General features: G+C 44.7%; 1 protein-coding gene across 1 annotated transcript in view; it reads left to right on the top strand.

The window, feature by feature from the left end:
- Capn8 (calpain 8) overlaps positions 1 to 16,658 on the top strand; it is a 76,752-nt gene that overhangs the window by 26,484 nt on the left and 33,610 nt on the right. Inside the window, exons 3-4 of the mRNA XM_005326512.4 lie at positions 15,476 to 15,594; positions 16,084 to 16,217. Of these exons, the coding sequence (XP_005326569.3) occupies positions 15,476 to 15,594; positions 16,084 to 16,217 (253 nt within the window). The remainder of the gene's footprint in view (positions 1 to 15,475; positions 15,595 to 16,083; positions 16,218 to 16,658) is intronic.

The raw sequence follows: 16,658 nt of genomic DNA, 5'->3' as shown, positions 1-16,658 counted from the left end.
AAGGAACATGTGGTTTATCTGACATACTCATTTGTCAGAATCAGGAAGAACTTTCACAGCTCCTTCATCATTTAAATATTGATTAAGTTTCTTCCTTGTGCTGGAAAATGGTGGACAAAAGACAGGTGCTGTCTCTCTTCTTCTGGTGGAGCTGGGGTGAGAGGGTTCCATGCAGCAGAAATATGAATAAAAGTCCTTCACTTAGAAAGAGTCTGTCCTCAAAGGTGACTTGCAGAGAGACAGTAGGGCTGCAGCAAATAGGGGGCAGGGATTGCAAAACTGAGGGTGCAGAGGGGCAGCAGGCAGATCACTAGGGGCCCTGATGCTGTGCAAAGAATTTTGGGCTTTATTGCCAAGGACAGGGTGTATATAGCCAGGTTTGCTGCTGCGTAGACCTTGGGAACACCAGGCAGGACACAGCTGCGTTACCAAAACACCCTCATTATTTGAGGATAACTGGTATCGTTAGGGAACTGGGTCCTTCTGAGAAACTGAAACACCGTGAAGACCTCCTCTTCAAACACCAATTCTTGCAATCAAGTTAGAAAGATTTCAGACGTGTCGCTCAGAGTAATAGGAATGATTTTACTGAAGGAAGAGGAAAGGGGAGAGAATGGATCTTCTCGGGAGAGAGACAATATGCCTCCCTTGCATTCTAGTTTTACTGGGGATCCCAGAGAAGTTTCCAGAGAGTCCTGCCCAGGTCCACCTTTTGACTTTTGACTGACAGAAGAGTAACATTGGGGGACTTTTAAGCCCCACTCAGGGCAACTCTAGGTCACCTTGGCCCATGCTGACTAGTTCTAATTAGATTCTTAACCACACATTCTTATAGATTGTGTGGTTAGGAGGAACTATCCTTATCTCCCAGAGTTTCAGGATCTGGTCACAAAATTCTCCTCCTTCAGGGTAACTTGTGTTGCTCTTATCAACATTATTTTGGACTTGCATTTCTCCTTCAGTGAACAGGTAGTTTGTTGAGGAATGTGACATATCCTGTCCACTGAGGCCAGGCAGCGCTGCAGCTAAATTACTTCTTAGAAAAGAAAGCATGTGGGGGTCAGCACAATGGGCCCATTTTATAGGTTTATTCTCTTAACCTCATGTTCCCACCATCCTCATCTGTCTGTTCCCTAACAGTATCAGAAGGGGGGCCACTCAAAGTAAAATGGAAGACCTCATTTCTTAGTGTGCAATTTAAAAAAAAATTCAATTAGTATATTACTTTGAAAAATGATGTAAGAAATTTTGAGCTGGATGCGGTGGCGCACATCTGTAATCCCAGGGGCTCGGGAGGCTGAGGCAGGAGGATTGTGAGTTCAAAGCTAGCCTCAGCAATTTAGCGAGGCCCTATGCAACTCAGTGAGACCCTGTCTCTAAATAAAATACAAAAAAGGTCTGGGGATGTGGCTCATTTGTTGAGTGCCCCTGAGTTCAATTCCTGTACAAACATTAAAAAAGAAAACTTGAAAAAAATTTTGTATATTTTGACAAACTTATATAATAATAACTGCTTTGGGCTAGCTCTTAGAACAGAGGATGAATCAATTTTTCACTTTTTTGAGGGATGGGTGTGCTGGGTTTGAAAACATTACAAGATAACAGGATGCAACACCTTCATCTTTTGACTATTGAAGCAGAATCATGAAAACATTCAAAGACTCATTAATTTCCCAAGGAGCTCTCTCTCATTCTTGATGCTCAAGCCAATCACCAATGCTGCCTAGATCCTCAGTAGTCTTGCTGTTTTCTCTTCCTTAGCTGTAACCATTTTAATTCTGTCAAGTTCTCCTTGGTCAGTGGCAGTGAAGCACAACTCCAATGTCGCTTTCATCAACTTCATGAAATCCTGCAAATGCAGCAAAATGTTTTGTCACAATTAGTCTGCTTGTGCTGCTATAACAAATAATCACAAACTGGGTAATATGTCAGTCATAGAAACTGATCTCTCACAGTTCTGTAGGCTGAGAATTCCAGGACCAAGGTGCTAGCTGGTGTGGTTTGGTCTTTGCCTCCAAGATGGCGCCTTGTTGCTGTGTCCTGTAGAGGGGATGAAGGCAGGAGACAGGGCAAAAGCAAGTCAGACTCCCTCTGTCAAACCCTTTTATAAAGGCACCTAATCTCATTTGTGAGGGCCCAGCTCTCCTGGCTTAATCATCTTTTAATACCGTTGCATTGAGGATTAAGTTTCAACATGAATTTTGGAGGGACACAAGCATTCAAACCATATCAGCCCCATTGCGAACAATTTACATTGTATTTGCATGAACAGCAGAAATGGCTGATAGTTACAAGTTACTAATGTTAAGTGGGAAAGGATGTTGGACTTCATGAATATTTTCATGTCATGATAACTTTGCTTCTTTCTGCAGCTTCCTATTACATCTCCTGAATAATGAATATTTGGAGAAAGAATGTCTCTTATAGTCCCAGAGGGAGAGGAGATAGTGGCCATGGTGTTGGAGGGAAAGGATGGGATTCTGGAGCTATTTAGGAATAAAATCGAAAGTATTTGGGGAGCGACTGGATATTGGAAGGGAGGAGGAATCAGAATGGCTCTTAGACTTGAGCAACCAAGAAACCAATTGTGTGGCTGCTGGAGGGGGAGGCCTGGGCAGAGGGTACTGGCTGGGAACAGGATAGCAGTCCTGCTCTTATGCCAAACGTGGGTGGCATAGGGAAGGCACCGGCAGCTTCCTGCTATCATTGTTGTTTTTGTTTTCTTAAGGTAGTAGACAATAAATGTTTGCTGATCCACTTGTTTGTGTCCCCCTGTGTTTTGGGTTAATTGTGTGGGCGGGTGATAATAGCTAATTATGAGGAGGTTTATTGAGGGCTTTCTCTGTGGCAGGCACTAAGCTAAGCATTTTATACATCTTATCTGATTTTTATCTTCATAACAACTTTAAGAAGCAGTGACTGTCTCAGTTACAGCAATGTTAAGTAGATGCAATTATATGAGGTAGGTCAGAGGGTGAGCCCAGTGTTAATGAGGGGTAGGGAGAGGGTATGTTCAGAAGCAACTGGAAAGTGAAGATGAGGAGAGGCTGAGAAGACACACGTGGGTGGAAGGTATGAGGACCATTCCTGGAATTTCTTGTTTCTCCTTGCAGGGAGGATTAGGGCATGTCTTTCAGATGGTGATGATCACATTTACTTTGGCTTCTGAGTGGCCCTGCAGGGTATGGGTGAGGCAGCCCCTTGTCACCTTGCTGGACTGGTCCTGGCTGTGACACTGACTTTCTGACCTTGGGTGGTCACTTGAATGCTTCGGGGCTCAGCTATACTCATGAAGCAAATGGGTATTAAGAACATGCTTTACCTGTGTCCAGAACAGGAAGGCAGGCTCAATACGATGAAGTGCAGAGGGCTGATGTGATTTCAGGGAAACTCTGGGAGGGTGAAGGCTGAGCCTAGAACATATCTGCTGCACCCCAATTTTCCTTTGGTAGAACTCAGCTTGTTCAGAAACCGTTGGATTAATTGACTTAAATTCTACTTTAGCAGGATTTATTGTATGTGGGCAACTTTTAGATGTGGTTCATTAACCTGAAGTACATTTGCAGGCTTAAAGGAGGCCTCAGAGAACTGGTGCTTTAAAGCTGACTCAGTAGGTGGTGTTAACAGGGTAGACAGCTCAGGGCAGGGCAGGGCTCCAGAGCAGGGGTTCACGTTTGCAATTGTGAGCTGCTGCTCACAGAAGTGTTCCCTTTGGCTCCATGTTTTCTGTTGGAGGTGGGTAAAGAGACCTCTGTAGGCAGGGCCTGAGGTGCTGGCGGCAGCCCTATCTGTGGTTCTGGGAAGAGCTGAGGATCCTATTTTGCTCTGGATGTGGGGAGGCCAAGAAATTTTCCATTATGAGCAGAGAGGTGGTTGCTTTTGGGGGGAGACTTTACTGAAGTCACTTAAGCACATCTCCACTGAGCTCCGCTAGTCCCTGGTTTTGGCACAGAGCACAGGTCTGAGATCTAAAATTGCTTTCATCTTCCTTAGGAGCCCTGGCCAGGGAAGTGGCAAACTAACTTTAGTCCAATCTGTTTACAACTTTGTCTAATTCAATAGTTTAAATAGTTCAGAGTAACTCAGGTCCTTTGGGATAACTGTCCTGTATGTATCCCACATCCCTCTGCCTTTCTCCTCCTAGTCCCAAGATGGTGCTGGGCATGTGAGGAGCCACCGCAGGACTGGCCCTGCCTGCTGAGGTGTGCTTGATCTTATTCCCACTCTGGGCTTTCTGCTGGTGTCCCTTGCTGGCATCACATGGGTGACCTCTTGTCTTTTCCTTTGTGTGTGTGTGTGTGTGTATGTGTGTGTGTGTGTGTGTGTGTGTGTGTACCGGGGAATGAACTCAGGGCACTAGAACACTGAGCCACATCCCCAGCCCTATTTTGTATTTTATTTAGAGACAGGATCTCACAGAATTTCTTAGCACCTCGGTTTTGCTGAGGCTGGCTTTGAACTTGTGATCCTTCTGCCTCAGCCTCTTGAGCCCCTGGGACTACAGTCGTGTGCCACTGCACCTGGCTCTTTTCCTGTTTTGAGGCCTCAGGGGAACTGAGGGGTTTCTGGAGAGCCAGCTTGGCATCTCTGTCCAGCCATGATTCCCACTTTTCTAACCTTGTGGAAGATGCCCGGGCCTATGCAGGACTTCTCTCTAGAATTGTTTTCTCTGAGTCCCAGTTGATAAGGGGCCAAGAGGTCCTTGTTCCTCTGTGCCCACTTCAACCCAGTCAGGCACCTCCTCCCTGCTCTGAAGTTTAGAATCCTACCCTTCCTGCTCTTTCCAGTCTCATTTCTCTGAATCTTATTGGCAGATGGGGTGGGAAAAGAGAGAGGCTCACTTACTTACAGGGAATCTTAATCAAGATACTCAAGAGGTGCTCCAAAAATATTATGCCTACTGTTACATATATACTCAAGTGCATCTTTTATGTCCCAGAGTCCTCTCTACCTACCAGGAGACCATACCCACAGCCTTGTGCTCCTTAATGACAGAGATGAGCTCTGAGAAATCTGTCCATAGGCCAGCATCATAGAGTGCACTTACACAAATCTGGATGGTATAGGTGAGTCCCTTGATGTGACCTTGTGATGCCATGGAGAGATGCAGTAAACACAAGATGTATGAAGCTTCTACTAGTATAACGTGGGATGCTATTTCACAATAAATTGTTTTTATAAGTAGAGAGCATACCCTGTAATAAAAATTACAGGATAGCAAATACATAAACCAGTAATGAGAACATTTGTTATCATTGTCAAGTATTATGTCTGTCTGTATGTACGGTACATAATTGTAAGTGCTATATTTTCATATGATTGGCATATGTAGGTGCAGTAGGTGTGTTTACACCAGCACCACCATGAACACGTGAGCAATGTGTCATACCACAACATCATGATGGCTGAGCTTGAGAAATTCTGTTCTAGCTGGATGCAACTCGCAGCTTTATGCACCAAGAGAGGAGCTCTAAATTCTAAATCTGGTTGTAGTCATACACAGTATTAACACAGGCAGCTCTATCTTTCCCTGATTGAGATATCCACCACATGTACATGGACACAATTCAACTCCGTGGGGCTAAATCAAATCATCAGACTTTCTTGTTGGTATCCGAGATACGAATTTTCAAATCACTCCTGACACATTCATCTCGAAGTGAATTCACTCAGTAAAAATTTTGTGCTGGGGTCTATAAGAAGCATAAAATCTGTCATCTGCCCCCAGCCAACTTCCAGTCTAGTCAGAGACAAGGGAATTGTGTTAGCTGAGCAAGAATAACCAAACATGCCTGTGCTTTAATGCAGCCCAAATGGCATGAATTAAATGCTGAAGGCTTGAATTAAATGCTGTTCACCAACAGGAGGGAGGGAACGAGCTTTCTATGATTGCTTAGCAGAGCTAAATTAGTGCCCTGTGCATAAAACCACGTAGAGTAGGCAAAGGATTTCTTAGCTGTGATAAAATATTGAAGATGGATTAGGAAAAACACAAGCATTTATTTTAGCAGGGTCAAAGTCTCTATGTCACATTCAGATGTGCAATCAGTGAAGGATTCTTTATTTTTCTCAACTATTTTCAGCTTGCCAGGGCCCCCCATGTCCTTTGGCCATGAGTGGGAGGAAGACACAGAGTAGCCAGTTAAGTTAGTATTGTGACTCTGCCTGTTTCAGGTTTTTGTCTCCTTTGGATAAGAAGTCTTCCTGCAGTTACTATTTTTGAGGGGTGTTGTAAGTGGAATTAATTTGTTAAATTTCAACACCCAGTGAATTTGGAAGTGGGGCTTTTGGGAGGTGATTGGGACATGAGGATGGAGCTCTTGTGAATGGGGATTAGTTCCTTATAGAAGACATCATGGACACCGGGCATAGTGGTGCATGCCTGTAATCCCAGCAATTCAGGAGGCTGAGGTAGGAGGATGGTGAGTTCAAAGCCAGCCTCAGCAGATTAACAAGGCACTTAGTAACTCAGTGAGACTTTGTCTCTAAATAAAATATAAAAAAGGACTAGGAAGGTGGCTCAGTGGTTAAGCACCCCTGGGTTCAATCCCCAGTCCCACACTCCAAAAAAACCCCCAAACCAAAAAACAACATGGAGAGTTACTACATCCCTTCTACTATGTGAAGACAGAGTGAGAAGATGCCATCTATGAATTACCAAGTGGGTTATCACAAGGAACCAGCACCTTAATCTTGCACTTCCAGCTTTCAAAACGGTGAGATATAAATTTCTGTTGTTAGAAGACATCCAGTTTGCTATTTTGTAATAGTATCACACATGGACTAATATGAGTTGTTCACTTCTTAAAGGATTTCTCCCCCACTGCTTCCCTAAGATGGTGCCTGGATATACGTCCCCCTGGCAATGGGGAGTGGGCAGCTGGTCTGTGCGCAGCCTGGCATTGTCCTCTAGGTCCTTGCCAACTGGGGTGACTTGATGTGGCTGGTGTATTGTGTGAACTTTTTTCCTGGTTTGTCATGGTCCAGTGGACCATCCCTGGCTGATCCACCCCAACTTGAGTGTTTATTAGTGCTGCCGACATGACACATCACCCCCTCTCTCTTCAGTGCTTGACTCATGGAGTCTACCTCACCGCCTCTGCAAAAGGATTAATCCACCTTTTTCTTCCCTGCTCTCTGCTCAGTCATCAGATGATGGCTGAGGCAGACTTGAGGTGCTGTAAATCTTCTTTTACCTTCTCTCTGCCTCATTCCTTCACATTGCCATTTCTGTTCTGCTCCTGGATTCCTCCGCGGGAAGTAGGGCACAAGGGCTCTCTGCTTGAGCTTCCTCTTGAAACCATCTGGAATTTTACTGTTGTTTCTACTCCAGTCATTATTCATCCTTGAGGTAAGGGCAGGGCTTCTGCAGAGGTTCCAATGTTTTCTTTCTTTCCTTTCCTCTTTCTCTTCTTCTACCTGTGGCCCAGAAGCAATTCCACTTGTTTATCATCCATAAAGAGGAGGAGGACAGAAAGACACCATGTCCCTGGAATGCTACATTATTTCCCAGGAACCTGGCTGAATCAAGAAAACAAGGAGAGCAATTGTGGGTCAGGATTGCCCAGATAAACTAGCAGGACACCAGCTCACTCTCATGCATGCTGGGAAATTAGGGCAAGTTAGTGTTATCAGTGGAGAGCTGTTTTCTTGCATGTACACCAAGATGCTCCATGGGGTGCTGGTCACACAAGGAGACAAATCAAGCTAAGTGGTTGCTACTTCTGTAACCTAACCTATAAAACTCCCTCGCTGGTGTGACTGGTGAGGATGAATGCTGCCCCTGGGCAAAGCATGGAGAGGGATGGGAGCTGCTAGTTTGTGGTGAGGTGCCAGAGGCACTGCGTGCTGCAGAGATACACCTGTCCTGCCAGTTACCTCTGGACCTCCCCAGTAAGCATTTCTCAATAAACCCTTTATCTCATATCCCATCTTGGTGTCTTCTTTGGTCTCTTGGCAACCAATCTCACTGCCCTAGCCCAACTGGGTGGTAGATGGTAGGACTTCTTCCTTTGGTGTTTGGGAAATTTTCTTAAGCTCTATCTAGAGTTCTTGCCACCCACCATTTATAATAACATAGTATGTTCAAATATTCAAGCTTTGGTTTTATTTATTTATTTTAAAAATTTATTTTCAAGATGAAGCCTCTCTTTGTTGCCTAGGCTTGTCTCCCACTCCTGGGCTCAAGTGATCTTCCTGCCTCAGGCTCTTGAGTAGTTGGGACTACAGGCACATGCCACTGTGCCTGACTTCAAGTTTTGATTTAATGTGTAAATTTGAATTGAGATATTTCTTTTTTATTTATTTAATTTTTAAAAAAGTTTTTTCATTGATTTTTTTAAAAAACAAATGACAGCAGGAATTCATCACAACTCATATTACACATATACAGCACAATTTTTCATATCTCTGTATTTAAGTATGTTCACACCAATTTGTGTCTTCAAACATGCACTTTGGATACTGATGTCCATCACATTCCAAGATATATCTTTTTTAAAAAGTTAACCTTCATTCAGAGTGATTGTCTCTTGGTAGATAGTAAAGTTTTTTTCTAACAGGGGAGAAAAACACTTTCATTGTTGTGAATGGGGTCTGTCTGCTCCTTGCCAGAAGTCCTGCAGCCCCCTGCTACAATGTATGAGGTGATCTAGGGGATTATGATTTGAGGAGAAGAAAAAATTATTAAAAAATTTAATTAATATTAAACTCCTTACACATATAAGCAGAGTGAGCAGTTGGAAGAACAAAGTTCAGATTGTTCTCAGAACTTCCCAGGAGGTCAGTGACCCAGAAGACCTCACTCTGACTTTCTTGTTGGCCTAAATCTTGCTCAATGAATGATTCTGTGAGTGGCCCAAACTTGACACCACGATTATCCCACTAAGGAGAAGATGGTAACAATCATTTATTTTTAATGAGTTTGCACCTAAAAATTTTTTTTCTTACCTTGGTTTGCTTTGGGGTTCTGGAACTCTCCAAGGCAACTGTCTTCCTCGCAGTGACTCAGGTACCAAGAAGCTATGCCATCTACAACAGACACCTTCCAGGCATGAGAGGGCTGGAGGGTTGTGTGCTGGCTTCTAAATGCTTTGGCCCAGGCGTGAAACTCTTTCTTCATTATGCATAAGACCGCAACTAGTCACATCACCCTGCAAGGGAGCTGGGACAAATGTGGAGCACTTAGATACATGGTAAAGAGTAAATGTCTCTGCTGTAGTCACTAATGTCCTCCACGCTGCTAAACCCAATGGTCAGTTCCCAGTCTTCGTCTTCTTGGATCTATGTGTAAACTCTGACCCAGATGATAAACCTGTTCTACTTAGTACACTCATTACTTGGTTTCCATGGCCCCACATTGGAATGGTGTTTGCCTCCTGTGCTGTTGGTGGTTTCTTCTTGGTCTTCTTCACTTTGAGAGCTGTAACTTCACGAGAACCTACTGTGTTCTGTCCATCACTGGTCTCATTTGATGGCATAGTATACCTCACAGGAGGTATTATTGTTGTTCCTATTATATAGGTTATAAACTAAGGCTCAGAGGTAGCATATTTTTTCCTGAGTTCACACGGCTTGAGAAGATAAGGTAAATAACCTCGTCTTGTCTTGTTTTCCCTCTAATGGGATTAACCCCTTCACTGTAGTCATTGTGAAAAGGTTCTAGAAGTCCCTTTTTTTTCGGTTGCCCTTTCAAAAAAGTACCCCTAAATCTTGGGAAGTATTATATTATCTCTAGTTATTTTCTTCATGGGACCCAAAGCTGCCTATAACCAGTTTCCCTCTCTGTTGACCCTCTTCTTTCATTAGGTCTCTTTTGTCACATGTCACACCTGGGTGGCTTTCCTATTTTGATTTTGAGAATTTACCATGCGACACAAAGTTCTTCCTAACCCATGACCAGAGCAGAGTCAACTGGAGCCCTCTGGTACCTGCTCTGGTAACTCTGTGTCCTCGGGTACCTGCCCCTGCGACTCTGAGGAAACCCACTCCTTTCCTAAAGCAGCTCCTGGCATTTGCTCCTTTTCCCAAAACTTTGCAGCTGATGTTTGCTTCAGTAGACCATAGTGCTGAGAAAGGTCCTCCCCAATGTGCCTTCTAGGGAACCTCTATTTCTGTTCAAGCTGCTCCTTCTTGCCATGTGCGAGGGGACACTAGCTCACTGTCTGTATTGGGTAAAGGACAGAACAGTCTTTGCTGCTCCATCTCATCTGTGAGTCCCACCCAGATGGGCTACAGGAATCCCAGGTGCCTCAATCCAAACTCCTCCTTCTCTTCTCCTTGACACTGTGTGCCTTCCCACTTGTGCACCCCCCCACACACACCAATATAGGCTCAGAATTGCTTTCTAACTGCTGTGGTTGGGGAGGGTTTGTTCCCACCAAGGCCCCTGTTGAAATTTATTTGCCAGTGTAACAGCGTTGGGAGGTGGGGCCTTTCAGAGGTCATTAAGAGGGAAGGATTAATGGCTTTCTCTTGAGAATGAGTTATTGCAGGAGATGGGCTTTCTTTTCTCTCCTCTGTCTGTGCCCACTTGCTCTTCTTCTTTCTGCCATGGGTTGAAGCAGCATGAGATACTTGCTGGTATCTGAATTTCCCAGCCTTCAGCACCATGAACTAAATAAACTCATCTCCTTTGTAAACTCCTCTGTCTCAGGTATTCTGTTATAGCAACAACAAAACAACTAAGACATCTATGTCCTTTAGAAGAGCATCTTTTCTGTATTGCAAAGCATATATATGTTTTGGGGGGTGGAGGGAGCCCTGGGATTTCCTTAGGCAGCCTTCTTCCCTGCTTCAGCTGTTTGAGGTCCCATATGCAAATGCTTATGTTCTATAGCGCTGTATGCTGTGACCCTCCCTCTTTGGAGAGCAGATACAGGTATTCCCAGCCAGATCTTCTAGTAACCCCAGAATATATACAACCCAGTGCATGGAACAATGTGTGTATTTCAACTGCTGCCATTCCCACCATTTTTTTTCTTTTTTTGGGGGGGCGGTACTGGAGGTTGAACTCAGGGGCACTTGACCACTGAGCCACATCCTCAGCCCTATTTTGTATTTTATTTAGAGACAGGGTCTCACTGAGTTACTTAGCATCTCGATGTTGCAGAGGCTGGTTTTGAACTTGTGATTCTCCTGCCTCAACCTCCTGAGCCGTGGAGATTACAGGCACGCACCATGGTGTCCGGCATATTTCCATCGTTTTAGAAAGAGCTCCTTTCGTGGAATTTTTTCTCTGAACCTGTTTATGGGACACACCAAATCCCTTCATAGTCATTCTCATTTGATCAGTTAGGAAAATGTTGGCTGCAAGCAGCATACAACCCAGCTGCTAGTGGCTTGAACTAATAGAGGGCTAATTTTTCTTTTATAACAAGGAGTCTGTATGCGCTTAGCCCAGGGCTTACGTAGCTCATGTCCTTGGAGACCTGGCTCACACTGTGCTTCTACTCTAGTCTCCCGAGTGTGTTGATTGTCATCCTGCACATGTAACCTTGGGATTGCAAGGTGGCTGTGTGATGTCCAGGCCTAAGGTGGACTTTTTAGGTGGGAGGAAAGAAAGGGGAAGGGTAATGGGCAAAATGTCTTGATCAGCTAGTCTGCCCCACTTCCTCAGGAAATTAGATGTTTTTCCTGAATTCAGACATCTGCTTAAAGCTCATGGGTAAAACCTCTACCCCATGGCCAGCCCTACCTGAAGGGTGTCTGGGGAGGAGAGACTGGTCCATATTTCCTATTTTTTTGGTCTATCTTATTTGCCACCAAACTTGGATCCCAAATCCTCTTGCCTGCTTTCAGAAAGTAAAACTATGCCCAAAGATCAAGGCTGTTTCCCCTTGGAGAAGAGCCCCCTAATGTGCCATGAGCTTAGAAGCAGTTCCTCAAACAAGTCTCTAAACTGTTTGAGTGACAGAATAAGTGTCTGTTGTCCCAAGAAGACCCTTTTAAGGGGAACACATTCATCTGGACATGTTCCTTGGAAAAAGTGTCTTGTCCCGACAATCCACTGACACGTTACATAGTAACTGGCAGAGATCCAAATGTCTACACACCCACAGCATCTCCTTAGGGCCTCTGCTTGCAGCAACAGCCTGGTGAAGGCTGTGAAATGTCAGGAATGAGGTAGATGAAGAGAAAATTAACCTCTCCCCTGGCTGGACAGCCTTGTTTGATGTCAGCATCCAAGGGATATTTTGTTGCTGCATCTTGAATCATGATGTCTCAGGAGTGTTCTGGGTGGGCTGTTAGAAGTAGCTCAGACTGGGAGAATCCAGTTCACATCAGAAGGGAGCCGGGGCCACACCCATTAAAGAAGGCTGTACAGCTGCTGTGGGCTCTTTGAGGAGCTGCTTGCTTCAGAGATGTTGTAGAGCCATCATCTTGAACATGCCCAGAGGACTGTGCATCTGCACTCATGTCTCCTTATTTATCTCCCTTTGCTTCAGAGCTTTAGACACCAAAGTACCTTGATGTTGGAGAGGTGGAACTTGTCATTTTCAATGCAGGTCCTCACTGGACCCCAGACCCGCGAGATTAAGGTGCAAATGTATATAAGGAGCTGTTGGAGGGTGCTGTAGGAGATTTGCAATATATGTTATGATTCATCAATTTGTTTGTTCATTTGCTTATTTTTAAAAATTTTTCAAGTATTCACAGGGTTCCCACTATATGTCAGTCACCTTCTGGGAAGGCTACAATTATGGACTTCACATCCCTGCTTTGCAGAAGAGATCAGAGAGAAATGGGAAAGAAATGATCAGATGCCATCGTTGACCTTGGGGAGTGCTGGGGAGCTCTGACAAGGGGGGGTTTGAGGCCATTAAAGGAAAACCAGGGTAGGATCAAGGGACTTACCAGTGAGGAGTGGATATGTGAATGCAGTTTTGAGTCCAGTCTGGGTTTTAACTGTCATCTGAGACAATTCATGGTAAATGTGCAACAGAAGGTTAAATAAGGTCTTTAGGACACACACAAAAAAATAAGAGATGGCTTTTATCTGGAGGGTGAGAGGCTTCGGAGCCGGCTTCATGGATAATGGGTAAGATTCAGCTGGTGAGTTGCAGCTTATCCTTTAAGATTGCACACAGAGGGAACAAATGAGAAAAAGCAGGACAGCGAAAAAGACCAGGGCTCTTTCTGTGCATATTCCAGGCTGACTGGGAGATTAGATTCATGCTGGGGCTATAAAGGAGAAGGACTGGAGATGCAGGTGGAGTTGTGTTGTGATGGGTCTGGATGCCCTGTCAGGGGTTTTAGTTTTGTTCCTAAGCAATAGAGGTCAGCTGCAGGTTTTTGAGCAGAGGAGCGACATGCTCATAGGATGATCATAGGATGCAATCTGGGTTGAGAGGAGTGGGGAAGGAGGAGGACACTATGTTATTTCATTCACTCTGCAGAAGTTGCTTTTTTAAGGAGGTATTGCCCTGTTCAAGACTTTTGTGGTAAGAAGCAACAGAAGCCATGGTTGTTATCCATACCAACTCTATCTCTAGGGTCACCTTGAAGCTCTGATGCCATCAGGTAAAGAGGAACTTGGTGAAGAGGGAGGCAGGAGGAGGTTGCTTCCTGGGTCAGAAAACCCTTCAAAAACTAAATGTGTGTGTGTGTGTGTGTGTATGTGTGTGTGTGTGAGAGGAGAGAGAAAGAGGAAATTGATTGAAGGTATGAGACTGGTTGGGGGAAAGAAATTAGTTTGGGGTCAAATAATGAGCTTCTTCAATGAAAAAGATAAGGTAAGATAGAAAAAGGATTTCTTGGATGACCTGGTGATGGGGATTTTGCAGATCCTCAGAAGTGGCTCCTGGGGCCATGGTTTACTAACTACTTGCATAGACAACCTGAATCTGAGAAACAAAACAAAACAAAACCAGTTCTGTCCTCACCTGGAGCATGCATGCAACTTTGACCATAGGGTTGAAAGAAAATATAGATTAGATAAGGACCTGGATGGCCTCCAGAACATTGAACCGTCTTCTTCTATCTGAAGACACACAGAGAAGGTTCAGACTTTTTTCCATGGAAAAGATGAAGGCTGGGATACATGGCTGGATTTTGGAGCCAGTGGAGACAAATAAAAATAGGCAAAACAGGGACTCATTCACCAAACCCCAGACTTCTAGGGCTAGGGATCTGCAGTGAATCTGAAAAGAGGCAGCATTGGGCCATTAAGATGAAATATTCATTCACATGATGAGAAGTTCATTTAAGGACGTTGAGAACCCAGAGGCTGGTGTGCAATAAGCATATTCATAAATAGGAGCAAGATGATAGGTCCCCCATAGGATGTTAAGGTAAGCAATCGACATCTGGCACCTGTTCTTAATTGTTTGAAATCAACACTAAGGGACAATTACACCTTCCCAGAAAGTGCCACTCAGGGCCATTGGCCTGGGAGGTCCTGACTTGCCCAGAAAGAGGTTTTCTGTTTGTTCTTGAGTTTACTTAAGTATTCAAAGTGACAAACAGCAAGCGCCAGGATTTTTAACCTCTCTTGACTTTTATTTTTTTCTGCCTCAGATTATGATGATTTAATGCTAATCAATATCTCAAGAGTGTTAAAAGCAACCATCAACGCTTTCACGGTGAACTCTGAAACATAAAAGGACCCTGCTCTAGACAGACCACACAGAGCCAATGCCTGTTACCCAAGGCCCCAAGGGGCAAGGAACACACTCTCTCTCACACTCTCACTCACATGCACACATTATGGGCTAGCTACACAGCTTCAGTGTCCCCCCTATCCCCCAACCAAATTTATCAAAGTTGCCAATAAGGGACCAAAGGGACTCATTTTTGTTCCCTTTTGCTTTCTTTCCATTTCCCACTGCACTGGTTGGGTGCCTAGGAGATGTGAAATAGCATGTGTGGGAGGGGAGTGGTGATAGGAAGGAGCAGAGAATTTCCCCATCTGTGTAGACAGCTCTCAGTGAGACCCTAGGAGCCGATTGCTACATGTGAGAGAAGATAATCTGACTACCTGACTTAGAAGGGAGTTGTGTGATGTCACTGTGGTTTGAATGTGTGAGTCCCCCACAGATTCATATGCTGAAATCTAAATCCCCATGTGACAGTATTAAGAGGTGGGGCCTCCAGAAGTGATTAAATCATGAGGACTCTACCCTCATGAAAGGGATTAGTGCCCTTATAGGGCTTGAAGGGGGATGGGCCCTTTTGCTCTTCCATTCTTCTGCCATGTAAGGACTCAGAGATGAAGTGCTATCTTGGAAACAGAGAGCAGTCCCTCATCAGACACTGAATCTGTTGGTGCTTTGATCTTGAGTTTCTCAGCTTCCAGAACTAGGAGAACTAAATTTTTGTTCTTTATAAATGACCCAGTCTTAGGTGTTTTGTTATAGCAGCAAGAACAGACTAAGACAGACGTGGTCTCTGAGTGACTGGGGCAGTGGGAGTCAGAGAAACCAGAGACCCTACCAACCCTGTCTGACCAGTCTGTGTCCTCCATGATGCTGTGCAGGTGATTGCTGGCTTCTGGCGGCCATTGCTTCTCTTACCCTGAATGAAAAGCTGCTTTACCGGGTGGTCCCCAGGGACCAGACCTTCCAGAAGAACTATGCAGGCATCTTTCATTTTCAGGTATTGTGCTTTGCTCCTGGCCTTTGTCACTACTTTCCGCATCCTTAGATTCCACTTCAGATAGAATCAGAAACTTTGGGGGGTGGGACCCAGTAATCTATGCTTAACAATCCCTCCCAGTGATTTCAGTGCATGTATACTTAAGCTGGAGAACCATTTATTTAGTACCTCCATCTAATCATCCATGCCTCTATCTCCTTCCCATCTCCCCTTGAGGAAGGCGCTTTGGACTGAGGACCAGGAAAGGAGTGAATGAGTCACCCATTGTCACACTGGGTGATGCTGTGAAAGTTCTCTTAAGCACAAACTCAAGAGACTGAACTAGATATTTCCTGGCTCATCTGACATAAATGCTGCTCTTCAGGAGCTTGGGGTTCATGAAACGCCTGATACTTGATCTCTGGCAGCACAGTGTTCCCATCTGAGGGACACCAAAGGGACTCCCTTTCTTTATTTGTATGAACAGCCATTGTGCTTTCCCACACCCAGTTCTGGCAGTATGGAGAGTGGGTGGAGGTGGTCATTGACGACAGGCTGCCCACCAAGAACGGGCAGCTGCTCTTCCTACACTCTGAAGAAGGCAATGAATTCTGGAGCGCACTTTTGGAGAAAGCCTATGCCAAGTAAGTGGGGCACCTGTCCTCTCCCACACCTGCTTCCCCTCCCCAAACTCAGGGTGTCATAGCCAAGTCTTCCCCAGCACTTGGATCTCCAAGGGCCAGAGGAGCATCCCTCGGGAATGAAGAGAAATGGAAATTTGGTCTGGGAGCTTAAAAATCTCAGCTCTGTCCCATGGGAATGTGGGGACGATGAACTTGCTGCCTTGCCTCTCTGGGTCTTAGCTTTTTTCTCTTTCAAACCCCATTTATTTTAGGGCAATGTGAGTTTTTTTAAAAAAATTATTTATTTATATGCAATGCTGAGAATCGAACCCAGTGCCTCACACATGCGCTCTGCCAATGAGCTACATACGATCCTAGTCCCATGTGACTTTTTTAAAGAGATTGTGATGATGATGAAGAAGAAAATAAACGTACTTAGGTACCAAAATCAACAAAGTTCCA

This window comes from Ictidomys tridecemlineatus, chromosome 10 (assembly GCF_052094955.1).
Source record: "Ictidomys tridecemlineatus isolate mIctTri1 chromosome 10, mIctTri1.hap1, whole genome shotgun sequence".
Taxonomy (NCBI): domain Eukaryota; kingdom Metazoa; phylum Chordata; class Mammalia; order Rodentia; family Sciuridae; genus Ictidomys; species Ictidomys tridecemlineatus.
This window is presented reverse-complemented; position numbering and strand designations above follow the sequence as displayed.